This window comes from Oncorhynchus gorbuscha, linkage group LG02 (genome assembly GCF_021184085.1).
Source record: "Oncorhynchus gorbuscha isolate QuinsamMale2020 ecotype Even-year linkage group LG02, OgorEven_v1.0, whole genome shotgun sequence".
Taxonomy (NCBI): domain Eukaryota; kingdom Metazoa; phylum Chordata; class Actinopteri; order Salmoniformes; family Salmonidae; genus Oncorhynchus; species Oncorhynchus gorbuscha.
In genome coordinates, this window is record NC_060174.1 from 13,663,615 (window position 1) to 13,691,235 (window position 27,621).

At 44.0% G+C, this 27,621-nt stretch overlaps 2 protein-coding genes across 5 annotated transcripts in view; one reads left to right on the forward strand and one right to left on the reverse strand.

The window, feature by feature from the left end:
- The window catches only part of LOC123997460 (choline transporter-like protein 5-B), a 123,459-nt gene that overhangs the window by 83,048 nt on the left and 12,790 nt on the right, over window positions 1-27,621 (reverse strand). The gene's annotated exons all lie outside the window — the stretch shown is intronic.
- The window catches only part of LOC123997471 (alpha-N-acetylgalactosaminide alpha-2,6-sialyltransferase 5-like), a 52,620-nt gene continuing 50,157 nt past the window's right edge, over window positions 25,159-27,621 (forward strand). Inside the window, exons 1-2 of one of the 2 annotated variants that reach the window (XM_046301750.1) lie at window positions 25,159-25,346; window positions 26,135-26,314. In XM_046301750.1, coding sequence (XP_046157706.1) covers window positions 25,332-25,346; window positions 26,135-26,314 — 195 coding nt within the window. In that variant the 5' untranslated portion in view covers window positions 25,159-25,331. The remainder of the gene's footprint in view (window positions 25,347-26,134; window positions 26,315-27,621) is intronic. The other variant, XM_046301757.1, reaches the window with a different exon arrangement.

Consider the following 27,621-nt stretch of genomic DNA (forward strand, 5'->3'; position numbering starts at 1 on the left):
TTTAAAACTACGCTCGACTTCCATAGCGAACTACGCTTGTTAGTTCCACTGGTGTTACATTTCATGATTCGAGTGACAGAAACAATATCTTAACGTTACCATGTTTATATCCAGCAGCCTACTTTCAAATTAAAATATTATCGCGAAGCAATTTCTAATTTGGTAGGAGGCTCCATTCATGATTCATTATCGGCATCCAGTTGTAGGCTTTCTATGAACCTTACACTGACATACCATTGTTACATTGTATCTTGCTTCAATGTTACATTTTGTAAATCAGCCATAGCGCGAAAAGCCGCCCCATTAACCAAAGTCAAGAATAGCGTTGTTGGTTACCCTTTGTTGTCTTGAAGAAAGAACTTGAGGTTACCGACGTTAAACAAGGACGAATGTGGCGACTCACCATAGTATGAAGGAGGAATGTCTGTCTTTCTAGCCATTGCACCTCAGACAGGAGATTCTGCACCGTCTTTGAGATGGCATATGAGGCTTGAGAAGTGAATACAGCGTTTGAATGGCCCAGTCTACGTAAATACAGCAGCTCCAGCCCTTGGTTTGAGCTGTCTCCGCAACGCAGCTGAGCGTCAGCGGTGTTTACAGCACCATGTATTGTCATCAACTGTGTGATTAAAACCCTTAAAGGCACACACACACCAGGGCTGATTGCAATGAAAATGTTTTACATGAATCTCGATGTAGACCTGATTCACATTTGACACATAGTTAAATTCATCTATATTGTGAATGTATTAGTCAAATTTGAAAGCAATATGGTCACACTACAGTTGGTCATGCTTTATTTGGATAGTCTGGATAGTACTTAACCCTTACCCTAACCTTTATTCTGATCCTAACCCTAAACGCAACCCTTAGGGTTAGGGTTGAGTTTAGGGTTAGGATAAGGCTTAAGGTTAGAGGAGGGTTAAGGTTAGGGTTAGGATCAGAATAAAGGTTAGGGTAAGGGTTAAGGTTAGGGTTAGTAGCTAGTTGAAATGTTACTGATAGTCTGTAGAGCATCTACAGTTGGAATATCCAAATAAAGTCAGCCTACTATATCCCTCTTTTTAAAACGGGGTGGTACGAGCCTGGTACGAGCCTTGAATGCTGATTGGCTGACAGCCGTGGTATATCAGACCGAATACCCCAGGTATTGACAAAACATTTATGTTTACTACTCTAATTTTTTTTTACCTTTATTTAACTAGGCAAGTCAGTTAAGAACAAATTCTTAGTTTCAATGATGGCCTAGGAACAGTGGGTTAACTGCATGTTCAGGGGCAGAACGACAGATTTGTACCTTGTCAGCTCGGGGATTTGAATTTGCAACTAGTCCAACATGCTAACCACTAGGCTACCCTGCCGCCCCAATTACATTGGTAACCAGTTTATAACAGCAATAAGGCACCTCAGGGCCAATATACCACGGCTAAGGTCTGTATCCAGGCACTCCGTGTTGCGTCATGCTAAGAACAGCCCTTAGCCATGGTATATTGCCAATATATCACACCTCCTCGTTCCTTATTGCTTAATTATGCTACTGTATATGTGACATTATGAATGTTTGCTAGCCTATGCAGTGTTTCCTCCTTCCAGTAACACATTTGTGTTGTAGCCCCTGACAAACTCACCTTATTCAACTAAATTAGTGTGTAGGAGTACCACACAGCGATCATCAGTCTTCATATTACATGTGGTAGCAGAGGCACCTAAAAAGCCAATCACGGCAGCTATTCCTTTGCGAAGGGATGACACATCTCTTTTAGGGTTTGATGATTAGTTGACAAGTTGAATCGGGTGTGTTTTCCGGGGCCACAACAAAAATGTGTACTGTTGGGGGGTACTGGAGGACTGGAGTTTGTAAACATTGGCCCATAGCTTTCTCTCAAACAGCTTTCACTATTTTACTGTGCAAAATCTTTTGAGTTTAACATGGACCCTTTGTGATGAAACACTGTCCTCTGCAGGACTTCTTGTGACAGCACAGATCCTATCTATATTTTACAGCTACGGTGCCTTCAGAAAGTATTCATACCCCTTGACTTATTCCACATTTTGTTGTGTTACAGCCTGAATTCAAAACGACTAAATAGATATTTGTTCTCACCCATCTACACACAATACCCCATAATGATAAAACTTAAAACATGTTTTTAGAAATGGTTGCCAATTTATTGAAAATAAAATACAGAAATATCTAATTTACTTTCAATATTCACACCCCCGAATCAATACTTTGTAGAAGCACCTTTGGCGGCAATCACAGCTCTGCGTTGTCTTGGGTATGTCTGTATTAGCTATGCATAACTGAATTTGGGGATTTTCTCCCATAATTTCTTGCAGAACTTCTCAAGCTCTGTTAAATTAGATGGGTATCAGTTGTGAACAGCAATCTTCAAGTATTTCCACAGATTTTAAATGGGATTCAAGTCTGGGCTTTGGCTGGTCCACTCAAGGACTTTCACATTCTTGTTCTGAAGCCATTCCAGCGTTATTTTGGCTGTATGCTTCAGGTCATTGTCCTGTTGGAAAGATCACCTGTACTCCACACACAGAGATGCGTAGAAAGCTCACCCTCCATTTGGTAAAACCGACCACAACTCTATCCTCCTGATTCCTGCTTACAAACAAAATTGTCAAGCAGGAAGCACCAGTGACTCGGTCTATAAAAAAGTGGTCAGATGAAGCAGATGCTAAACTACTGGACTGTTTTGCTATCACAGACTGGAACATGTTCCGGGATTCTTCCGATGACATTGAGGAGTACACCACATCAGTCACTGGCTTTATCGATAAGTGCACATCGTCCCCACAGAGACTGTACGTACATACCCCAAACAGAAGCCAGGGATTACAGGCAACATTCACACTGAGCTAAAGTGCAGAGCTGCCGCTTTCAAGATGCAGGACTCTAACCCGGAAGCTTACAAGAAATCCTGCTATGCCCTGCGATGAACCATTAAACAGGCAAAGCGTCAATACAGGGCTAAGATTGAATCATATTATACCGGCTCCAACGCTCGTCTTATGTGGCAGGGCTCACAAACTATTACAGACTACAAAGGGAAGCACAGCCACGAGCTGCCCAGTGACACGAGCCTACCATACGAGCTAAATCACTTCTGTGTTCGCGTCCAGGTGAGCCACAATGAGGCATGCATGAGAGCATCAGTTGTTCTGGACGACTGTGTGATCACGCTCTCCGTAGCTGGCGTGACTAAAACCATTAAACAGGTCAACATACACAAGGCTGTGGGGCCAGACGGATTACCAGAACGTGTGCTCCGGGCATGTGCTGACCAACTGGCAGGTGTCTTCACTGATATTTTCAACATGTCCCTGATTGAGTCTGTAATACCAACATGTTTCAAGCAGACCACCATAGTCCCTGCGCCCAAGAACACAAAGGCAACCTGCCTAAATGACAACAGACCCGTAGCACTCACGTCCGTAGCCATGAAGTGCTTTGAAAGGCTGGTAATTGCTCACATCAACACCATCATCCCAGAAATCCTATTTGCATACCGCCAAAACAGATCCACAGATGATGTAATCTTCATTCCACTCCACACTGCCCTTTCCCACCTGGACAAAAGGAACAATTATATGAGAATGCTATTCATTGACTACACCTCAGCGTTCAACACCATAGCACCCTCAAAGCTTATCACTAAGCTAAGGATCCTGGGACTAAACACCTCCCTCTGCAACTGGATCCTGGACTTCCTGATGGGCAGCCCCCAGGTGGTGAGGGTAAGTAGCAACACAACTGCCATGCTGATCCCCAACACTGGAGCCCCCAGGGGTGTGTGCTCAGTCCCCTCATGTACTCCCTGTTCACCCACCCATGACTGCATGGCCAGGGACGACACCAACACCATCATCAAGTTTGCAAATGACACAACAGTGGTAAACCTGATCACCGACAACGACGAGACAGCCTATAGAGAGGAGGTCAGAGACCTGGCCGGGTGGTGCCAGAATAACAACCTATCCCTCAACGTGACCAAGACTAAGGAGATGATTGTGGACTACAGGAAAAGGAGGACCGAGTACGCCCCCATTCTCATCAACGGTTTAGTAGTGGAGCGGGTTGAGTGCTTCAAGTTCCTTGGTGTCCACATCACCAACAAACTAGAATGGTCCAAACACACCAAGACAGTCGTGAAGAGGGCACGACAAAGCCTATTCCCCCTCGGGAAATTACAAAGATTTAGCATGGGTCCTGAGATCCTCAGAAGGTTCTACAGCTGCAACATCGAGAACTTAACTGTTTGCATCACTGCCTGGTAGGGCAATTGCTCGGCCTCCGACCGCTAGGCACTATAGCGGGTAGTGCGTATGGCCCAGTACATCACTGGGGCCAAGCTTCCTGACGTCCAGGACCTATATAGGCGGTGTCAGAGGAAAGATTGTCACTCCAGTCAACCCTAGTCATAGACTGTTCTCTCTGCTACCGCACGGCAAGAGGTACCGGAGCGCCAAGTCTAGGACCAAAAGGCTCCTTAACAGCCATAAGCAGTAAGACTGCTGAAGAATTCATCCAATGCCCACCTGGACTATTTACATTGCCCCCCTTGGTTTTTACACTGCTGCTACTCACTCTTTATCTATGCATAGTCACTTTACAAACTAACCTGTACCCCCACACATTGACACGGTACCGGTACCCCTGTATATAGCCTCGTTATTGTTATGTCATTTTTACTTTAGTATATTTAGTAAATATTTTCTTAACTCTATTTCTTAAACTGCGTTATTGGTTAAGGGCTTGTAAGTAAGCATTTCACGGTAAGGTCTAAACCTGTTGTATTCGGCACATGTGACAGTAGTAGGATACCCATCATGTGTGGCCAATTATTAGGTGTGGCCAACACACCTGAACACACTGAAATTGACAAGAAAAACTACTTACTGTTGGGAATTAAGTTGATGGTAAATGTATACATACTGTATAATGAAAGGTTTGAATAATACAACACCGTTTTGGGTCCAATTAACACAAATCAATGTATAAGTGAAGATGCATTGAATTCAAAGACATTGCATCTTCACACACACACACACACACACACACACACACACACACACACACACACACACACACACACACACACACACACACACACACACACACACACACACACACACACACACACACACACACACACACACACACACACACACACACACACACACACACACACACACTACGTTACATGGGCATGGCCAGAGAGTGGCAGCAGAAGGTAGAAAAGCCATAGAGTATAAAGTAGGCTATAGGTTTGATCCTGGCAGGATGTAGTATCTGAAGTACTTTAACATAAAATATATTGACTTTATCATTATTTTACAACCTATGTCTCGTCATCAAATAAGAGGGAATCTGTTTAAATTCCCCTATGATTATTAAAGTACAATTGTTATTTGATACTAGACTAATCAACTCCCAAGTGGCTTAGCAACCACAAGAACACCGTCCCTGATTATGTGGCCTGATTACCAAAGCATTTACACCCAAATCTGCTTTCTCTCTCTAATGTTGCTGTCGATGAAACCCATTTAAATTACTCAAGTTGCCCAAGGGCAATCATTAAAAAGGGATTGACTTCCCCCAGGCAGGTCAGATGGTGATTTACTGATTTTCTGCACTGAGTCATTTATAGAGATGAAAATTGTAGTAACTGTTTCCTGCTTTACAGATAATACATTTGGATTAGTCCTGGAGATCAGAATGCATTAAATGCCGTTTGAGATATTTAATTCCCTCAGAAATATACACTATACTGTAGCTCTGGTATTATCCAATCTACTACAGTTTTATTGACCTAAGTTGCTCATGCAATCTCTTGTGATGCCTTTCTACGCTAAACTATAAGTGGTGTATATACAGTACGTACTTGGCTGTAGATTGCATTTGGATTACTGTTACAGTGATATTTTGGTTGTTAAATGGACTTGTTCTGACATTTCTTTGTAAAAAATATGTATATTTATATACTATATATAAAGAAAAATCCTTGAATGTAGAAAACAGCAAAAATAAAGAAAAACCCTTGAATGAGTAGGTGTGTCCAAACTTTTGACTGATACAGTATACAGTATCTGTAAGGGTTTTCTTTAGGTGAAGTAGAGTAAGACCAAAATGCGGCGTGGCTATTGCGATCCATGTTTAATGAAACAAAGTAAACACGAATCAAATACAAAAACAATCAACGTAACACGAAAACCGAAACAGCCTAATTTGCACCTAACATGAATCATGCATGTCATGTTGAGTGGTTGAAAAACGAGTTTTAATGACTCCAACCTAAGTGTATGTAAACTTCTGACTTCAACTGTATATCAATTATAAGACATGCATGATTCATGTATGACATGCATAACACCAGGAGAAGCAACATGCTTATGTTACTAGTGTCATGTTTTGTCATTTATTATCATGTCTTGTCCCTGTGCTTCCCATTCTATTCGTTTCCCTCTGCTGGTCTTATTAGGTTCTTTCCCTCTTTCTATCCCTCTCTCTCCCCCTCCCTCTCTCACTCTCTCGCTCTCTCTTCTCTCTATCGTTCCGTTCCTGCTCCCAGCTGTTCCTATTCCCCTAATCATCATTTAGTCTTCCCACACCTGTTCCCGATCCTTTTCCCTGATTAGAGTCCCTATTTCTCTCCTTGTTATTCGTTTCTGCCCTGTCGGTTCCTTGTCTAGAATTCACCGTGCTGTGTTTGTGCATCGCCCTGTCGTGTCGTGTTTCCCTCAGATGCTGCGTGGTGAGCAGGTGTCTGAGTCTGTTTGGTTCAAGTGCCTTCCCGAGGCAACCTGCTGTTCACCTGCTGTTCAAGATCGAGTCTCCAGTTTGTCCTCGTCATCTCGAGTGAAAGTTGTGTTTTTTGATTGTATTTACTTTACTGGATTAAAGACTCTGTTTTCGCCAAGTCGCTTTTGGGTCCTCTTTCACCTGCATGACAGAAGGAACCGACCAAGGAATGGACCCAGCGACTTCAGACGCTCGTTACACTGCCGTCGAGATCCAAGGAGCCATGCTCGGCAGACACGAGCAGGAATTGTCTGCTGCTCGCCATGCCGTGGAGAACCTGGCCGCTCAGGTTTCCGACCTCTCTGGACAGTTCCAGAGTCTTCGTCTCGTGCCACCTGTTACTTCCTGGCCTGCCGAGCCTCCAGAACCTAGGGTTAATAACCCACCTTGCTACTCCGGGCAGCCCACTGAGTGCCGCTCCTTTCTCACGCAGTGTGAGATTGTGTTCTCTCTCCAACCCAACACATACTCTAGAGAGAGAGCTCGGGTTGCTTACGTCATTTCACTCCTTACTGGCCGGGCTCGAGAATGGGGCACAGCTATCTGGGAGGCAAGGGCTGATTGCTCTAACAAGTACCAGAACTTTAAAGAGGAGATGATTCGGGTTTTTGACCGTTCAGTTTTTGGTAGGGAGGCTTCTAGGGCCCTGGCTTCCCTATGCCAAGGTGAACGGTCCATAACGGATTATTCTATTGAGTTTCGCACTCTTGCTGCCTCTAGTGAGTGGAACGAGCCGGCGCTGCTCGCTCGTTTTCTGGAGGGATTCGCATCTCGACTAAGGAGAGGGAACGGAGGATCACCAACCGCCTGTGCCTCTATTGCGGATTTGATGGACATTTTGTTAATTCATGTCCAGTAAGAGGCCAGAGCCCATCAGTAAGCGGAGGGCTACTGGTGAGCGCTACTACTCAGGTCTCTTCATCTAGATCTTGTACTACTATGTCGGTCCATCTACGCTGGACCGGTTCGGGTGCTACATGCAGTGCCTTGATTGACTCTGGGGCTGAGGGTTGTTTCATGGACGAAGCATGGGTTCGGAAACATAACATTCCTTTCAGACAGTTAGACAAGCCTACGCCCATGTTTGCCTTAGATGGTAGTCATCTTCCCAGTATCAGATTTGAGACACTACCTTTAACTCTCACAGTATCTGGTAACCACAGTGAGACTATTTCTTTTTTGATTTTTCGTTCACCTTTCACACCTGTTGTTTTGGGTCATCCCTGGCTAGTATGTCATAATCCTTCTATTAATTGGTCTTGTAATTCTATCCTATCCTGGAACGTATCTTGTCATGTGAAGTGCTTAATGTCTGCCATCCCTCCCATTTCTTCTGTCCCCACTTCTCAGGAGGAACCTGGCGATTTGACAGGAGTGCCGGAGGAATATCATGATCTGCGCACGGTCTTCAGTCGGTCCCGAGCCAACTCCCTTCCTCCTCACCGGTCGTATGATTGTAGTATTGATCTCCTTCCGGGGACCACTCCTCCTCGGGGTAGACTATACTCTCTGTCGGCTCCCGAACGTAAGGCTCTCGAGGATTATTTATCTGTGTCTCTTGACGCCGGTACCATAGTGCCTTCTTCCTCTCCGGCCGGGGCGGGGTTCTTTTTGTTAAGAAGAAGGACGGTACTCTGCGCCCCTGCGTGGATTATCGAGGGCTGAATGACATAACGGTTAAGAATCGTTATCCGCTTCCCCTTATGTCATCAGCCTTCGAGATTCTGCAGGGAGCCAGGTGCTTTACTAAGTTGGACCTTCGTAACGCTTACCATCTCGTGCGCATCAGAGAGGGGGACGAGTGGAAAACGGCGTTTAACACTCCGTTAGGGCATTTTGAGTACCGGGTTCTGCCGTTTGGTCTCGCCAATGCGCCAGCTGTTTTTCAGGCATTAGTTAATGATGTTCTGAGAGACATGCTGAACATCTTTGTTTTTGTCTATCTTGACGATATCCTGATTTTTTCACCGTCACTCGAGATTCATGTTCAGCACGTTCGACGTGTTCTACAGCGCCTTTTAGAGAATTGTCTCTACGTAAAGGCTGAGAAGTGCTCTTTTCATGTCTCCTCCGTTACTTTTCTCGGTTCCGTTATTTCCGCTGAAGGCATTCAGATGGATTCCGCTAAGGTCCAAGCTGTCAGTGATTGGCCCGTTCCAAGGTCACGTGTCGAGTTGCAGCGCTTTTTAGGTTTTGCTAATTTCTATCGGCGTTTCATTCGTAATTTCGGTCAAGTTGCTGCCCCTCTCACAGCTCTTACTTCTGTCAAGACGTGTTTTAAGTGGTCCGGTTCCGCCCAGGGAGCTTTTGATCTTCTAAAAGAACGTTTTACGTCCGCTCCTATCCTCGTTACTCCTGACGTCACTAGACAATTCATTGTCGAGGTTGACGCTTCAGAGGTAGGCGTGGGAGCCATTCTATCCCAGCGCTTCCAGTCTGACGATAAGGTTCATCCTTGCGCTTATTTTTCTCATCGCCTGTCGCCATCTGAGCGCAACTATGATGTGGGTAACCTTGAACTGCTCGCCATCCGCTTAGCCCTAGGCGAATGGCGACAGTGGTTGGAGGGCGACCGTTCCTTTTGTCGTTTGGACAGACCATAAGAACCTTGAGTACATCCGTTCTGCCAAACGACTTAATGCCCGTCAAGCTCGTTGGGCGTTGTTTTTCGCTCGTTTCGAGTTTGTGATTTCTTACCGTCCGGGTAGCAAGAACACCAAGCCTGATGCCTTATCCCGTCTGTTTAGTTCTTCTGTGGCTTCTACTGATCCCGAGGGGATTCTTCCTTATGGGCGTGTTGTCGGGTTAACAGTCTGGGGAATTGAAAGACAGGTTAAGCAAGCACTCACGCACACTGCGTCGCCGCGCGCTTGTCATAGTAACCTCCTTTTCGTTCCTGTTTCCACTCGTCTGGCTGTTCTTCAGTGGGCTCACTCTGCCAAGTTAGCTGGTCATCCCGGTGTTCGAGGCACTCTTGCGTCTATTCGCCAGCGCTTTTGGTGGCCGACTCAGGAGCGTGACACGCGCCGTTTCGTGGCTGCTTGTTCGGACTGCGCGCAGACTAAGTCGGGTAACTCTCCTCCTGCCGGTCGTCTCAGACCGCTCCCCATTCCTTCTCGACCATGGTCTCACATCGCCCTAGACTTCATTACCGGTCTGCCTTTGTCTGCGGGGAAGACTGTGATTCTTACGGTTGTCGATAGGTTCTCTAAGGCGGCACATTTCATTCCCCTCGCTAAACTTCCTTCCGCTAAGGAGACGGCACAAATCATTATCGAGAATGTGTTCAGAATTCATGGCCTCCCGTTAGACGCCGTTTCAGACAGAGGTCCGCAATTCACGTCACAGTTTTGGAGGGAGTTCTGTCGTTTGATTGGTGCGTCCGTCAGTCTCTCTTCCGGGTTTCATCCCCAGTCTAACGGTCAAGCAGAGAGGGCCAATCAGACGATTGGTCGCATACTACGCAGCCTTTCTTTCAGAAACCCTGCGTCTTGGGCAGAACAGCTCCCCTGGGCAGAATACGCTCAATTCGCTTCCTTCGTCTGCTACCGGGTTATCTCCGTTTCAGAGTAGTCTGGGTTACCAGCCTCCTCTGTTCTCATCCCAGCTTGCCGAGTCCAGCGTTCCCTCCGCTCAAGCGTTTGTCCAACGTTGTGAGCGCACCTGGAGGAGGGTGAGGTCTGCACTTTGCCGTTACAGGGCACAGACTGTGAGAGCCGCCAATAAACGCAGGATTAAGAGTCCAAGGTATTGTTGCGGCCAGAGAGTGTGGCTTTCCACTCGCAACCTTCCTCTTACGACAGCTTCTCGTAAGTTGACTCCGCGGTTCATTGGTCCGTTCCGTGTCTCCCAGGTCGTCAATCCTGTCGCTGTGCGACTGCTTCTTCCGCGACATCTTCGTCGCGTCCATCCTGTCTTCCATGTCTCCTGTGTCAAGCCCTTTCTTCGCACCCCGTTCGTCTTCCCTCCCCCTCCCGTCCTTGTCGAGAGCGCACCTATTTACAAGGTACATAAGATCATGGACATGCGTTCTCGGGGACGGGGTCACCAATACTTAGTGGATTGGGAGGGTTACGGTCCTGAGGAGAGGAGTTGGGTTCCGTCTCGGGACGTGCTGGACCGTTCACTCATTGATGATTTCCTCCGTTGCCGCCAGGATTCCTCCTCGAGTGCGCCAGGAGGCGCTCGGTGAGTGGGGGGGTACTGTCATGTTTTGTCATTTATTATCATGTCTTGTCCCTGTGCTTCCCATTCTATTCGTTTCCCTCTGCTGGTCTTATTAGGTTCTTTCCCTCTTTCTATCCCTCTCTCTCCCCCTCCCTCTCTCACTCTCTCGCTCTCTCTTCTCTCTATCGTTCCGTTCCTGCTCCCAGCTGTTCCTATTCCCCTAATCATCATTTAGTCTTCCCACATCTGTTCCCGATCCTTTTCCCTGATTAGAGTCCCTATTTCTCTCCTTGTTATTCGTTTCTGCCCTGTCGGTTCCTTGTCTAGAATTCACCGTGCTGTGTTTGTGCATCGCCCTGTCGTGTCGTGTTTCCCTCAGATGCTGCGTGGTGAGCAGGTGTCTGAGTCTGTTTGGTTCAAGTGCCTTCCCGAGGCAACCTGCTGTTCACCTGCTGTTCAAGATCGAGTCTCCAGTTTGTCCTCGTCATCTCGAGTGAAAGTTGTGTTTTTTTGATTGTATTTACTTTACTGGATTAAAGACTCTGTTTTCGCCAAGTCGCTTTTGGGTCCTCTTTCACCTGCATGACAACTAGCTCCTAACAATGCAGTAAAGTGTCCAACAAGTTCACAAATATTTGACAGTATACTCTTGTTAAAACCTGTTGGGTGTAGGGGGCAGTATTTTGATGTTTGGACGAAAACCGTACCCAAACTAAACAGCCTATTTCTCCAGCCCAGGAGCTGGAATATGCATGGAATTGTCAGATTAGGATAGAACGCACTCTAAAGTTTCCAAAACTGTCAAAATATTGTCTGTGAGTATAACAGAACTGATATTGCAGGCGAAAACCTGGGGAAAATCCATCTAGGAAGTGCCTCTTATTTTGAAAGCTCCCTGTTCCATTGCATGCCTTCCCTCCATTTAAAGTGATATCAACCAGATTCCTTTTCCTATGGCTTCCACGTGGTCTGAACCATCTTTAGATATAGTTTCAGGCTTTTATTCTGAAAAATGAGCTAGAAAGATCCCATCGCGCCAGTGGATGGCTGGGTGCCAGCAGCGTTTTGCATGCACCAACAGAGTGGAGCAGACATTATCTCTCTCACTCCTATTGAAAAAGCTAAGGTCCAGCTGAAATATTATCGATTATATATTGTAAAACAACCTGAGGATTGATTATAAAAAACGTTTGACATGTTTCTACGAACTTTGCGGATACTATTTGGAATTTTCGTCTGCCCCGTCGTGACCGCTCGAGCCTGTGGACTTCTGAACAAAACGCGCCAACAAAATGGAGGTATTTTGGATATAAAAATAATCTTTATGGAACAAAAGGAACATTTATTGTGTAACTGGGAGTCTCGTGAGTGCAAACATTAAAAGTTCATCAAAGGTAAGCAATTAATTTGATTGACTTTCATGACCAATCTACTTTCCTGCTAGCCGTTTGTAATGTTTTGTCTGCTGAGAGAGATGTCCTTACATAAACGCTTGGAAAAGCTTTTTTGAAATCTGATAAACCAGGTGGATTAACAACAATTTAAGCTGTGTTTTGCTATATTGCACTTGTAATTTCATGAAAATTAAATATTTTAAGTAATTTAATTTGAATTTGGCACTCTGCAATTCAGAGGATGTTGACAAAAATTATCCCGCTAAAGGGATGGGTGCATTAAGAAGTTTAACCAACTACAGTTTTGGCAAGTCAGTTAGGACATCTACTTTGTGCATCACACAAGTCATTTTCCAACAATTGTTTACAGACAGATTATTTCACTTATAATTCCAGTGGGTCAGAAGTTTACATACATTTACATTTACATTTTTACATTTAAGTCATTTAGCAGACGCTCTTATCCAGAGCGACTTACAAATTGGTGCATTCACCTTATGACATCCAGTGGGACAGTCACTTAACAATAGTGCATCTAAAACTTAGGGGGGGTGGGGTGAGAGGGATTACTTAACCTATCCTAGGTATTCCTTAAAGAGGTGGGGTTTCAGGTGTCTCCGGAAGGTGGTGATTGACTCCGCTGTCCTGGCGTCGTGAGGGAGTTTGTTCCACCATTGGGGGGGCCAGGGCAGCGAACAGTTTTGACTGGGCTGAGCGGGAGCTGTACTTCCTCAGTGGTAGGGAGGCGAGCAGGCCAGAGGTGGATGAACGCAGTGCCCTTGTTTGGGTGTAGGGCCTGATCAGAGCCTGGAGGTACTGAGGTGCCGTTCCCCTCACAGCTCCGTAGGCAAGCACCATGGTCTTGTAGCGGATGCGAGCTTCAACTGGAAGCCAGTGGAGAGAACGGAGGAGCGGGGTGACGTGAGAGAACTTGGGAAGGTTGAACACCAGACGGGCTGCGGCGTTCTGGATGAGTTGAAGGGGTTTAATGGCACAGGCAGGGAGCCCAGCCAACAGCGAGTTGCAGTAATCCAGACGGGAGATGACAAGTGCCTGGATTAGGACCTGCGCCGCTACCTGTGTGAGGCAGGGTCGTACTCTGCGGATGTTGTAGAGCATGAACCTACAGGAACGGGCCACCGCCTTGATGTTAGTTGAGAACGACAGGGTGTTGTCCAGGATCACGCCAAGGTTCTTGGCGCTCTGGGAGGAGGACACAATGGAGTTGTCAACCGTGATGGCGAGATCATGGAACGGGCAGTCCTTCCCCGGGAGGAAGAGCAGCTCCGTCTTGCCGAGGTTCAGCTTGAGGTGGTGATCCGTCATCCACACTGATATGTCTGCCAGACATGCAGAGATGCGATTCGCCACCTGGTCATCAGAAGGGGGAAAGGAGAAGATTAATTGTGTGTCGTCTGCATAGCAATGATAAGAGAGACCATGTGAGGTTATGACAGAGCCAAGTGACTTGGTGTATAGCGAGAATAGGAGAGGGCCAAGAACAGAGCCCTGGGGGACACCAGTGGTGAGAGCGCGTGGTGAGGAGACAGATTCTCGCCACGCCACCTGGTAGGAGCGACCTGTCAGGTAGGACGCAATCCAAGCGTGGGCCGCGCCGGAGATGCCCAACTCGGAGAGGGTGGAGAGGAGGATCTGATGGTTCACAGTATCGAAGGCAGCCGATAGATCTAGAAGGATGAGAGCAGAGGAGAGAGAGTTAGCTTTAGCAGTGCGGAGCGCCTCCGTGATACAGAGGAGAGCAGTCTCAGTTGAATGACTAGTCTTGAAACCTGACTGATTTGGATCAAGAAGGTCATTCAGAGAGAGATAGCGGGAGAGCTGGCCAAGGACGGCACGTTCAAGAGTTTTGGAGAGAAAAGAAAGAAGGGATACTGGTCTGTAATTGTTGACATCGGAGGGATCGAGTGTAGGTTTTTTCAGAAGGGGTGCAACTCTCGCTCTCTTGAAGACGGAAGGGACGTAGCCAACGGTCAGGGATGAGTTGATGAGCGAGGTGAGGTAAGGGAGAAGGTCTCCGGAAATGGTCTGGAGAAGAGAGGAGGGGATAGGGTCAAGCGGGCAGGTTGTTGGGCGGCCGGCCGTCACAAGACGCGAGATTTCATCTGGAGAGAGAGGGGAGAAAGAGGTCAGAGCACAGGGTAGGGCAGTGTGAGCAGAACCAGCGGTGTCGTTTGACTTAGCAAACGAGGATCGGATGTCGTCGACCTTCTTTTCAAAATGGTTGACGAAGTCATCTGCAGAGAGGGAGGAGGGGGGAGGGGGCGGAGGATTCAGGAGGGAGGAGAAGGTGGCAAAGAGCTTCCTAGGGTTAGAGGCAGATGCTTGGAATTTAGCGTGGTAGAAAGTGGCTTTAGCAGCAGAGACAGAGGAGGAAAATGTAGAGAGGAGGGAGTGAAAGGATGCCAGGTCCGCAGGGAGGCGAGTTTTCCTCCATTTCCGCTCGGCTGCCCGGAGCCCTGTTCTGTGAGCTCGCAATGAGTCATCGAGCCACGGAGCGGGAGGGAGGACCGAGCCGGCCTGGAGGATAGGGGACATAGAGAGTCAAGGGATGCAGAGAGGGAGGAGAGGAGGGTTGAGGAGGCAGAATCAGGAGATAGGTGGGAGAAGGTTTGAGCGGAGGGAAGAGATGATAGGATGGAAGAGGAGAGAGTAGCGGGGGAGAGAGAGCGAAGGTTGGGACGGCGCGATACCATCCGAGTAGGGGCAGTGTGGGAGGTGTTGGATGAGAGCGAGAGGGAAAAGGATACAAGGCAGTGGTCGGAGACTTGGAGGGGAGTTGCAATGAGGTTAGTGGAAGAACAGCATCTAGTAAAGATGAGGTCGAGCGTATTGCCTGCCTTGTGAGTAGGGGGGGAAGGTGAGAGGGTGAGGTCAAAAGAGGAGAGGAGTGGAAAGAAGGAGGCAGAGAGGAAAGAGTCAAAGGTAGACGTGGGGAGGTTAAAGTCGCCCAGAACTGTGAGAGGTGAGCCGTCCTCAGGAAAGGAGCTTATCAAGGCATCAAGCTCATTGATGAACTCTCCGAGGGAACCTGGAGGGCGATAAATGATAAGGATGTTAAGCTTGAAAGGGCTAGTAACTGTGACAGCATGGAATTCAAAGAAGGCACAGTTGACTGTGCCTTTAAACAGCTTGGAAAATTCCAGAAAATTATGTCATGACTTTAGAAGATTCTGATAGGCTTATTGACATAATTTGAGTCAATTGGAGGTGTACCTGTGGATGTATTTCAAGGCATACCTTCAAACTCAGTGCCTCTTTACATGACATCGTGGGAAAATCAAAAGTTATCAGCCAAGACCTCAGAAAAAAATGTGTAGACCTCCACAAGTCTGGTTCAGTCACGACTTCTGCCGAAGTCGGTTCCTCTCCTTGTTCGGGCGACGTTCGGTGGTCGCCGTCACCGGTCTTCTAGTCATCGCCGATCCATTTCTCATTTTCCATTTGTTTTGTCTTGTCTTGTTTTCCCACACACCTGGTTTTCATTCCATCATTATGTATTGTGTATTTAACCCTCTGTTCCCCCCATGTATTTGTGTTGTATTGTTTGTTTGTAAGTGCTTGTGCACATGTTGACTGGTGTGCATCGGGTTTTGTATCCAAGTTGTTGTTTTCTTAATGCCATTGGTTTTGCAATTAAACTGCTCCGGCTATTACCTAGTTCTGCTCTCCTGCGTCTGACTTCCCTGCCACCAGTTACGCACCCCTTACAGGTTCATCCTTGGGAGATGAAGAACACCATCCCAACCGTGAAGCACAGGGGGTGCTTTGCTGCAGGAGGGACTGGTGTACTTCACAAATTAGAGGGCATCACGTGGAAGGACAATTTTGTGGATATATTGAAGGAACATCTCAAGACATCAGTCAGGAAGTTAAAGCTTGGTCACAAATGGGTCAATTTTTTACCTTTATTTAACTAGGCAAGATCAGTTAAGAACAAATTGTTATTTTCAATGATGGCCTAGGAACAGTGGGTTAACTGCCTGTTCAGAGGCAGAATGACAGATCTGTACCTTGTCAGCTCGGGCGTTTGAACTTGCAACCTTCCGGTTACTAGTCCAACGTTCTAACCACTAGGCTACCCTGCCGACCCAAAGCATACTTCCAAAGTTGTGGCAAAATGGCTTAAGGGCAACAAAGTCAAGGTATTCGAGTGGCCAGCACAAAGTCCTGACCTCAATCCTATAAAAAATGTGTGGGAGCAAGGAGGCCAACAAACCTGACTCAGTTACACCAGCTCTGTCAGGAGGAATGGGCCAAAATTCATCCAATACCCGAAACGTTTGACCCAAATTGAACAATTTAAAGGCGATTGAGTGTATGTAAACTTCTGACCCAATGGGAATGTGATGAAAGAAATAAAAGCTGAAATAAATCATTCTCTCTACAACTCTGACATTTCACATTCTTAAAATAAAGTGGTGATCCTAACTGACCTAAAACAGGGAATTTTTACTAGGATTAAATGTCAAGAAATGTGAAAAACTGAGTTTAAATGTATTTGGCTAAGGTGTATGTAAACTTCCGACTTCAACTGTATTATACCAACCTGGTCTCAGAGCATTTCATATTATTCTGTACATAAAAACGCTATGCAAGTATGATATGTTCTGTTTCATATGGTATGTATTAGTTTGTAGATGTCCATCACCCGTTTAATTTAATATGTTGCGAATTACAATTCGTATAATACTATATGTTTCAGAAAGTATTCCGACCCCTTGGCTTTTCCCACATTTTGTTGCGTTACAGCCTAATTCTAAAATGTATTAAATCGTTTTTTTCTTCATGAATCTACACACAATACCACATAATGAGAAAGTAAAAACTGTTTTTTAGAAATGTCACATTTACATAAGCATTCAGACCCTTTACTCAGTACTTTGGCAGCGATTATAGCCTCGAGTCTTCTTGGGTATGACACTACAAGCTTGAAACAACTGTATTTGGGGAGTTTCTCCATTCTTCTCTGCAGATCCTCTTAAGCTCTGTCAGGTTGGATGGGGAGTTCTTCTGCACAGCTATTTTCAGGTTTCTCCAGAGATGTTCGATCGGGTTCAAGTCGGGGCTCTGGCTGGGCCACTCAAGGACATTCAAAGTCCTGTCCTGAAGCCGCTCCTGCGTTGCCTTGACTGTGTGCTTTGGGTTGTTGTCCTGTTGGAAGGTGAATCGTCACTCCTACTGACATCCTGAGTGCTTTGGAGCAGGTTTTTATCAAGGATCTCTCTGTACTTTTCTCCATTCATCTTTCCCTCAATCCAGACTAGTCTCCCTGTCGCTGAAAAAAATCTCCCCAGCATGATGCTGCCACCATGCTTCACCTTAGGGATGGTGCCAGGTTTCCTCCAGACGTGACGCTTGGCATTCAGGCCAAAGAGTTCAATCTTGTTTTCATCAGACCAGATTATCTTGTTTCTCATGGTCTGAGAGTCCATTAAGTCCCTTTTGGCAAACCCCAAGTGGGCTGGCATGTGCCTTTTACTGAGGAGTGGCTTCCATCTGGCCTCTCTACCATAAAGGCCTGATTGGTGGAATGCTGCAGATGGTTGTCCTTCTGGAAGGTTCTCCCATCTCCACAGAGAAACTCTAGAGCTCTGTCAGAGTGACCATCGGGTTCTTGGTCACCTCCTTGACCAATGCCCTTCCGCCAAATTGCTCAGTTTGGCCAAGCGGCCAGCTCTAGGAAGAGTCTTGGTGGTTCCAACCTTCTTCCATTTAAGGATGATGGAGGCCACTGTTATTGGGGACCTTCAATGCTACAGAAATGTTTTAGTACCCTTTCCCAGATCTGTGCCTCAACGCAATCCTGTCTCGGAGCTCTATGGACAATTCCTTCGACCTCATGACTTGGCTTTTGCTCTGACAATAACTGTCAACTGTGGGACCTTATATAGACAGGTGTGTGCCTTTCCAAATCATGTCAAATCAATTGAATTTACCACAGGTGGACTCCAATCAAGTTGTACAAACATCTCATAGATGATCAATGGAAACAGGATGCACCTGAGCTCAATTTTGTGTCTCATAGCAAAGGGTCTGATTACTTAAGTAAATAAGGTATTTTTGTTTTTATTTGTAATATATTTGCACCCAAAAAAATAAGAATCTTTTACATTATGGGTTATCTTGTGTAGACTGATCAGTATTACATTTTTTAAAATATATTTTTGATTAAGGCTGTAATATAATGGCCGTAATAAAAGGCCATAAAAGTCTGATATAATATGTTGAAAAAGGGAAGGGGTCTGAATACTTTCTGAATGCACTGTATGTTCCGAATTTGAAAAATCTACAATATGTTAATAATTCTCAAAATGGACTAGATGTTACGAATTTGCGAAACGTTTGATATGATATGAATTCTAGATAGGTGGCTAGGTAGCTAATGTTAGTTTGCTGGCTAAAGTTAGTCAGGCTAGGGGTTAGGGGCTAGGGTTAAGGTTAAGGTTAAAGTTAAGTTTAGGAGTTAGGTTAAAGGGTTAAGGTTAGGGGACTGTTTAGCTAAAACGGTTAAGGTTAGTGTTGGGGGAATGCTTAGCTAACATGCTAAGTAGTTGCAAAGTAGCAAAAAAGTATTTAGTAGTTGAAACATTGCTAATTAGCTAAAATGCTAAAGTTGTCCATGAGGAGGTTCAAACTTTTGAGTTGTTAGACGTTCGTGTTATACAGCCACCCATCTACAAGTGTGCTGTCTTAATTTGACCTGTTTCTCACACCTGGAAAATAATCCTGCAGCAACGGGAAATGTGAGTTATTATGTGCATTATAATTCATGGGCATTTTTGTAGAGGTTGATATATTTTGTGTCAGGGCAAATCAAGCCTGACATTTTTAAGTGGAAATTACAAGCCTTGGAAGCCTTTTTAAACACTACCTGCAGCGGAGGAAAATTATCTGTGACAACAGAGTGATCTAATTACGATAGCAGATTAGTAATTGCACAGACATTGAAGTTGCATTAGGCAGATTGAAAAAGCCTGATTAACAAGAATCACTCAAATGTCCTGCAGTAGCACTTTGCCAAAAAGCTGCCTGTCGCACCATCTGACTGAAATAACGAGGAACAACCAACAGCGTGTTAATTGCATAATCTATAATAACAGTACATGCCAGATGTGATGGGTTACTGGTGTTTCCATCTCTCTCTTGTTTCCAGGCTGAAGATTTGCTGCTGCTACACTACTTGCAGACACAATAGGTAATTTTCCATTTGCAATTTTAGAGCTGAAGTGAGTTGACAATCAGTGCAGGGACGGCAGGGCCATGCTTCTCTAGACTACCTCTGTTTCTACTCGGTGGGTAATGAGGAACTGTGGTTGTAATCGACCCCAGTGACTCCCTGGTATTGAAACACAACTAGTTCCAAAATAAGGAAGGGAAGTGATTCAGTAGTTCTCTCGGCAATGCTTTTTCTCTTGAATTTCAAACAAACAAAACAACAAAACAACCGGAAAAATGATCACAATAACAAAACAAACTTGAGAGTATTCTGTTGTGAAAGATCAGGTCCACCTGAAAGAGGAAATGGCATCCACTAAAGGTATGAAGGGGATTGCACTGGTATACAGAGGCTTTGCTCAAAGAATAAGTTAGTGACTATCTGGCATGAAGTATAGTCATGTGAAGTGAACAGTGCACCTGCCGATAGTGAATTGACCATTCTACTCAGGTAGTAGTAGTATCTTCTGTCAGATATAGATTCACTGGGAGATGCTGATATGTGGAGTCTCTTGGCAATTGATACCGTCTCAGACCCACCGGGGACTGCAGAGTCAAAGCTCCCACCCAGAATCTGTCCAGAATAACTTAACATTCAGCAGCTTTGTCCATCCTATACTGTACCTTGCTATTATCTGTTGGAGGTTGTGTTGTGTCTACTGCACTGCCTCCCATATAGCTCCTTCTAGTTTGTGTGGCTATCTATCCACATACCGCCTCCTATGCTCTTCTGCTAACCAATGTGTATTCCTATAAAATACAAGATAATACAATATTTACTGTGACATACTGTACTTAAAAAAAAATGTTTTACTGGCTGCCAGTAAATTACCTGAAGAGAAAAAACCCTGGAATGTTTTAAAGTGTAGAATTATGACACTTCAGAGGGCTGGACAATGGAGTGAGTGACGAAAAGCATGAAGAATATCAAACAGATGCAAGCAGAGCTGCCTAGTCCTCTTCTGTATTGTGTCTAGTGCAGCTTGGGCGAGCCGCCGTCTGTCGTTTTACTGTAAAGGAGAGCCTAGTTAATTAAAAAACATTTATTTTGGTCCACAGACAGCATTTGCTTCCTTTCTATCACTAAGCTTGTAATATAATATATGCCATTTAGCAGACACTTCTATCCAAAGCAATTTACAGTCATGCGTGCATACATTTATTTTAATGTATGGATGGTCCTGGGAATCGAACCCACTACCCTGCCATTACAAGAGCCATGCTCTACAAGCAAAATATCTCCAAAAGCTATCTAATTAAACATACAGTATATACTGTCTGCTGGAAACACTGGGGAATATTCAGCTAATCCATCCGAGCATGGTCTTTCACTTCAATAAAAAAAAAATCAGTCCGTAGTTATACTCCACATTATCCAACAGTGCAGGGAATCGACCTGTCATTAAATAGTCTCCCTAGGCGAACAGGTTGCCCCCCTCCCGTGTAAACAATGTTCCAGCATAGGTCTGGGATTTCCGAGACTAGTCGTTGGCAATCATGAATTCCCTATTTGGTATATATTGTTAGGGATGTGTGTTGTAAAGACAAATATATGATATTGTCACAGTCAGTTTGAAGAATGATATTGTTTTCCTGCACAAACATGTGTGTGTGTGTGTGTGTGTGTGTGTGTGTGCGTGCGTGCGTGCGTGCGTGCGTGTGTGTGTGTGTGTGTGTGTGTGTGTGTGTGTGTGTGTGTGTGTGTGTGTGTGTGTGTGTGTGTGTGTGTGTGTGTGTGTTTATCTTCTACTTCACAGCATTGACTGTACTATTGCCCCATGACCCTATCAGGGAGATGCAGAGCCAGAAAGCGTAGTGGAATAGAACTGGGAATGGAGCCCAAAGTATGGTCTCTACCTGTAGATGTTCTTGTGTGCTGCATGTTCATGTGGCCTTGAAGGACCTTGAAACTGGTGTGGTATAATTGAATCCCACCCAACTGAATACAGTGCCTTGCAAAACCCTCCTTGGATTTCTTCACAATTTATTGTGTTACAAAGTGGGATTAAAATTAATTGAATTGTAAAAAAAAATTGTCAACACTACACAAAATTCTCTATAATGTCAAAGTGGGAGAACATTTATCATTTTTTTTTAAGATTAACCAAAATGTTATGAGTAAAAATGTAGGCGTTGCATAAGTATTCAGCTCCCTGAGTCAATGCATGTTAGAAACGCCTTTGGCAGCGATCACAGCTGTGTGTCTTCTTGGGTAAGTCTTTACGAACTTTAAACACCTGGATTGTGCAATATTAGCCCATTAGCCCATTATTATTTTCATAATTCCCCAGTATTTGCCGATGTCAAGCATACCCATACCATGATGCAGCCACCACCATGCTGGACAATTAGAAGGCAATTACTCAGTGATGTGTTACGTTGCGTTAGATTTGTCCCAAACATATAACATGACTGGAATTCTCAGTCAGTCTCTGCCTGAGGCCGAAGTGCAAATTTGATGTCAAGTTCAAGTCATGCTGTCAATATATTTAAATTTAAATAAGTCCAAAATGTGTACTCCTTTGCCATCTTTTTTTGCAGTATTACTTTAGTGCCTTGTTGCAGGCAAGATGCATGTCAATCAAGTCATTATTGTGGAGTCACTACAATGTTGTTGATCCATCCTGAGTTTTCTCCCATCACTGCCATTGCTCTGTAATTGTTTTTAAATCACCAATGGCCTCATGGTAACATCCCTGAGCCATTTCATTCCTGTCCTGCAGCTCAGTTCAGAAGGATGACTGTATCTTTGATGTGTCTGGGTGGTTTAATATATAATCCACAGCATAATTATTAATTGAACCAGGCTTAAAGACATATTCAATGTCGGATTTGTTATTGTTACCCAACTACCAATCACTATCCTTCTTTATGAGGCTTCTGAAAATCTCCTTGGTCTTTGTAGTTGAATCTGTGCTTAAATTCCAAGACTTAAGTGATGGTATTGGGGACAGAGGAAAGGTTAGTCATTCAAAAATCATGTCAACCCCTATTATTTCACACAAGAGTGAGTCAATATAATTTGACCCCTGAACTAATTCATGCTTGCCTGAGCAAAGGGGCTGAATACATATGCAATGACTACATTTTAGTTTAAAAATAATAACACTTTTTCTTCCGCTTTGACGTTACAGAGTATTTTGTGTAAATTGTTGACAAAAAAAATCGGATTAAATCTATTTTAATCCCACTTTGTAAACACAATAAAATGTAAACAACTCCAAGGAGTATGAATACTTTTGCAAGGCATTGTATGTGCCCATTGGGCACACACTGGTTGAATCAATGTTGTTTCCACATAATTTCAATTAAATTACGTTGAACCAACGTGGAATAGACATTGAATTGTTGGCTGTGCCCAATGAGTCAATTGTTGAATTGTTTTCTGATGTGACAGTGTCCCTGTGGCTTGCCAACAGTTAGCCAGGGCCACAGCTTTTTCACAGGAAGAATGGACAGTATTATTCACTTCCTGCGGTGACATCTTCTCCATTAACCTCTACCAGTCTCTCTCAGGTCCTATTCATGAGGTTAGTTTTGGGTCATTTTCATGTGCCCTTACACACCCTTTCATCATTAGTCATAGTGGAATGAGTGCAGTGTTAAACCAGTTTGAATTAGCTATGCGTACAACACACTGGAGCTATATCCCTTCCAGACCAAATGTCCTTAGACATATCAAAAGATATTAAATAAAATGAATGCGTGCATGTGAATATAAGACTTTGATTAGTACTAATTACCCTAACCCCATGCCGATTACACTAATTAGGGCAATGATATTATTCAAATGTGCATCTTTAGGCCAGAGTGAAAAGAGACCAAACAATGACTTGAATTATTCCACACACTTTTATTACTTTAACTTAAGCTGCTTGCATTGTTTTCTATTGATATTTAAAAGGACTTTGTTTGCCAGTGCCACCTCCCTCAAGCTGAAGGACCCTGTATCTTCAAACTTAGGTGAGCAGTTTCAGACTAGAATTCAGCTTCCAGCAAATCTGCTCTCCCATGGGGATCTCTGGTACTCTGCTCTGGTTACCACATTTAGATGAGGAGATGGTAAGATGGTATGATGCTATACAAATTCAATGTATTAACATTATTAGTGTATTATCATTTATCTATTCACATTGGGGCTCCCAATGTATTTTGCATGGCAACACTTGGCAAGTGATTGGTAATGTGTACTCTTGTTGAGGCTACTCACAGACAAGAGGTCAAGGCATTTATGGCACAGGTGGTAGTGGACACACAAGTGGTAGTGGACACACAGGTGGTAGTGCACACACAGGTGGTAGTGGACACACAGGTGGTAGTGCACACACAGGTGGTAGTGCACACACAGGTGGTAGTGGACCCACAGGTGGTAGTGGACACACAGGTGGTAGTGGACACACAGGTGGTGCACACACAGGTGGTGGACACACAGGTGGTAGTGGACCCACAGGTGGTAGTGGACACACAGGTGGTAGTGGACACACAGGTGGTAGTGGACACACAGGTGGTAGTGGACACACAGGTGGTAGTGGACACACAGGTGGTAGTGGACACACAGGTGGTAGTGGACACACAGGTGGTAGTGGACACACAGGTGGTAGTGGACACACAGGTGGTAGTGGACACACAGGTGGTAGTGGACACACAGGTGGTAGTGGACACACAGGTGGTAGTGGACACACAGGTGGACACACAGGTGGTAGTGGACACACAGGTGGTAGTGGACACACAGGTGGTAGTGGACACACAGGTGGTAGTGGACACACAGGTGGTAGTGGACACACAGGACACACAGGTGGTAGTGGACACACAGGTGGTAGTGGACACACAGGTGGTAGTGCACACACAGGTGGTAGTGCACACACAGGTGGTAGTGGACACACAGGTGGTAGTGGACACACAGGTGGTAGTGGACACACAGGTGGTAGTGCACACACAGGTGGTAGTGGACACACAGGTGGTAGTGCACACACAGGTGAAAGTCCTGCCCATGGTGCTCTCCCACTACCTTATGCCTTATGGTTACATAATTAAATAAATAAGAATAAGAATAGCTAGTGTAAAGTACAGTATATTGTACCTATTATGAAATAGTATCCCACAATCTGGTTATTAGGCTATGATATAAAATGAATTAAATAAATATGATTCTACATATTTCCATAGCCTATACATTACATACCCTACACCCATTCAATTTCATTATTCATCCTTCTTTAAAACCACTTAATTAACTGTAATTAATAGCACATAAACTCTTTGTTAATACTGACATTTTTATTTTACCTTTATTTTAGCAGTGAGTCCCATTGAGATCGATGTCTATTTTATAAGGGAGCACTGCATACACAATTTCCAAATACAACATCATACAAATATACAAGATTTCAAACACACTCAAGAGAAACAATCACATTCCTCAGTAAAGAGGTCCCCAATCAATAATTTGAACTTTATGAAATTGTGTCATACTTAACCCTGCGTTCATTATGACCATGCGGAGGTACCTACGGAGCGCTCTGGATTCTGCGAGAGGGAAGAGAACTGATGTACTGTATCAGCGCTAATCCGCTACATTGAGGCATGCGCTCGTTTCACTGGTAGAAAGTCAGGTATTATTTGGCGCAATAGTGGATTGGCTGCAACGTTTTCAGCAACGTGGATGCTCGGGCATCTAAACCGTGATGTAAAGTGGACAATTTACGGAAGACATCCACAAAATGAAGACACGAGTGGTATGTTTTTTTTTTAACTCTTGGAAAGAGCGAAGTTAAGGGAAAAATAGACATCTAGCCTACTTCTACAGTATCGTGCTGCGAGTCTTGTCTACTGTACTCTCCTGTTTAAACATGTTCCTCTCTCTCTATAACAATGGGTTGGATGATGGATTTAAAGATTAGAATGTAAAGAGTTCCAGAGCGTACAGCTGTCATTGTTTTTAAATCATAGAGCGCATCTGTTGTTTTGAGTAGGCCTAGTGGATGAGATGAGAAAAATGAAATGTAATCACAGAAAGAATATATATGCTATTATTTGTCATCGCACAATCATTTTTTCTAAGCTGTTAACAGAGTTTAAAATGTCTCATTTGTCATTATATTGTTCAATAGAAATGCTATAAATAAGTCACTAAAGCAGCAATATGTAGCATTTTGGGGACCCGACAAAATGAACATGGAAAAATGAGATGGATCTGTCATTCTCTTTCAAAGCTAGTCTAAGAAGTGGTAGAGTGGTTCTGTGTGCACTATTTATATGCATCCCGTTCTTAAATTGAGTTATTTTTCGGTTTTGTTTAGGCCTAACAGCTTCAAACAGCTGAAAATACAATATTTTTGGTTATTGAAAATATATTTCACAGCTGTTTAGATGGTACAATGAATCTCTACACTATACATTGACTTTTTTTGTCACATAAACTGAAATTAGGCGAACTAATAGTATACTGCTTTTTTCTTCTTCTTGCAAACCGGTTGAGTACCTCATGATATAGCCTATTTTACCAATTCCCTCCATATTATAGTGCCATGGGGTTATCGGCATTATCGTTATTACCATGGGTACCATTCTTATGGTTGTGTACAACAACAGCTTCACCGACACGTCAGAGTTTCACTCAGAGAAGCCCGGGAAAGCGCAGCCTAAACCACCAAGAGCCCTATCATCAACTCTAGAGGGCTACACTGGACTCATCAATCAACAGGTAAGCAGTAGGCTACACTGGACTCATCAATCAACAGGTAGGCTACACTGACTATTAGTGCTGGGTGATATGGCCAAAATATCGTATCACTATATATATATTTTTTAAATTACGGTATTGTAGTATTTGACAGTATTTTATGTTTTTGATAATAATAATAAAAGTTCTAAATATTCTTTATGAGTAGTTCATGACCCTAGAGTGGAAATTCTAAGTGATTTCAATGGGTCTTTCTCCATTCTGAATGTTTTATATTGTTCAGTCTAACTACAAACAAAAAACACTTTCAGCATTTCAATACATTTCTGTATTTCCGTCACTTTTTAATGTTAATCTAATTCTATAGTTGGAATATAGTGGGCAGCACCTTAAATACAATGTTTGACGTGACAACGAATGAATAAACCAGGAAGGAATTATTGACAGTGTCGGAGCTAAAGTGTTGGTCAGTGTTTCCAGGGAAACCTAATTAGATGTTATATTACATGTTTTCTTACCTCGTGTAGCTAGTTAACATAATCATGCCTCGACTACTCCTCTCGACTACTCCTCTCAAAAAACATGCTTATCTAGGCCTCCACCAGCACTGATACCAGGCTGTATTAGCTAGATACATTTGCTCTGACTTAGTACATTTAGCAAGCTAACACTTTATTCTAGACAGAACTTGCTAAGAAAAGACAAACAAGCAGACAGTAGTTTTCAGACAGTAAGATACACAAACTAATATTGTCATTATGCAGCAGGAGGAGAGGGAGAAAGAAGACTCAAGTAACAAACGAAGTAAACCATAAAAACGTCCATTACATACGCCTGATTTGCATATCACATTTAACAAAACAAAACATTGAAATACTGTTATACAAGGTAAAGTAAAAACCCAAACAGGTTCCTGCATCAATAGCGGTATATAATCAAATAAGGTATACTGCCCAGCCCTACTGACTATAATAATGTGGTTTTCTGTACAAAGAATGTATGGACAACCAATGCTGTCAACAGACTAAGGTTGTTGCATGTATAATTTATTTCAAAGGCTTTGTAGCCTAGATATTTCAACATTTTCGGTATTCAGTAAATCCTATCTTCCAAAGCACTGTTTACGACATGATCACTAGACTTTTCAATTCCCTGATGCCCTTTGTTGCCACACACACCTTCATACAGTCTGTTTAAGGTTAAATCATTTGGTATTGGTATTTTAGTATTATATTAGGATTCCGATTAGCTTTTGCAATAGTAGCATCTGCCTCTTCCTGGGGTTCACACAAAACATGAAAAATGAATACAGAACATAAATAGACAAG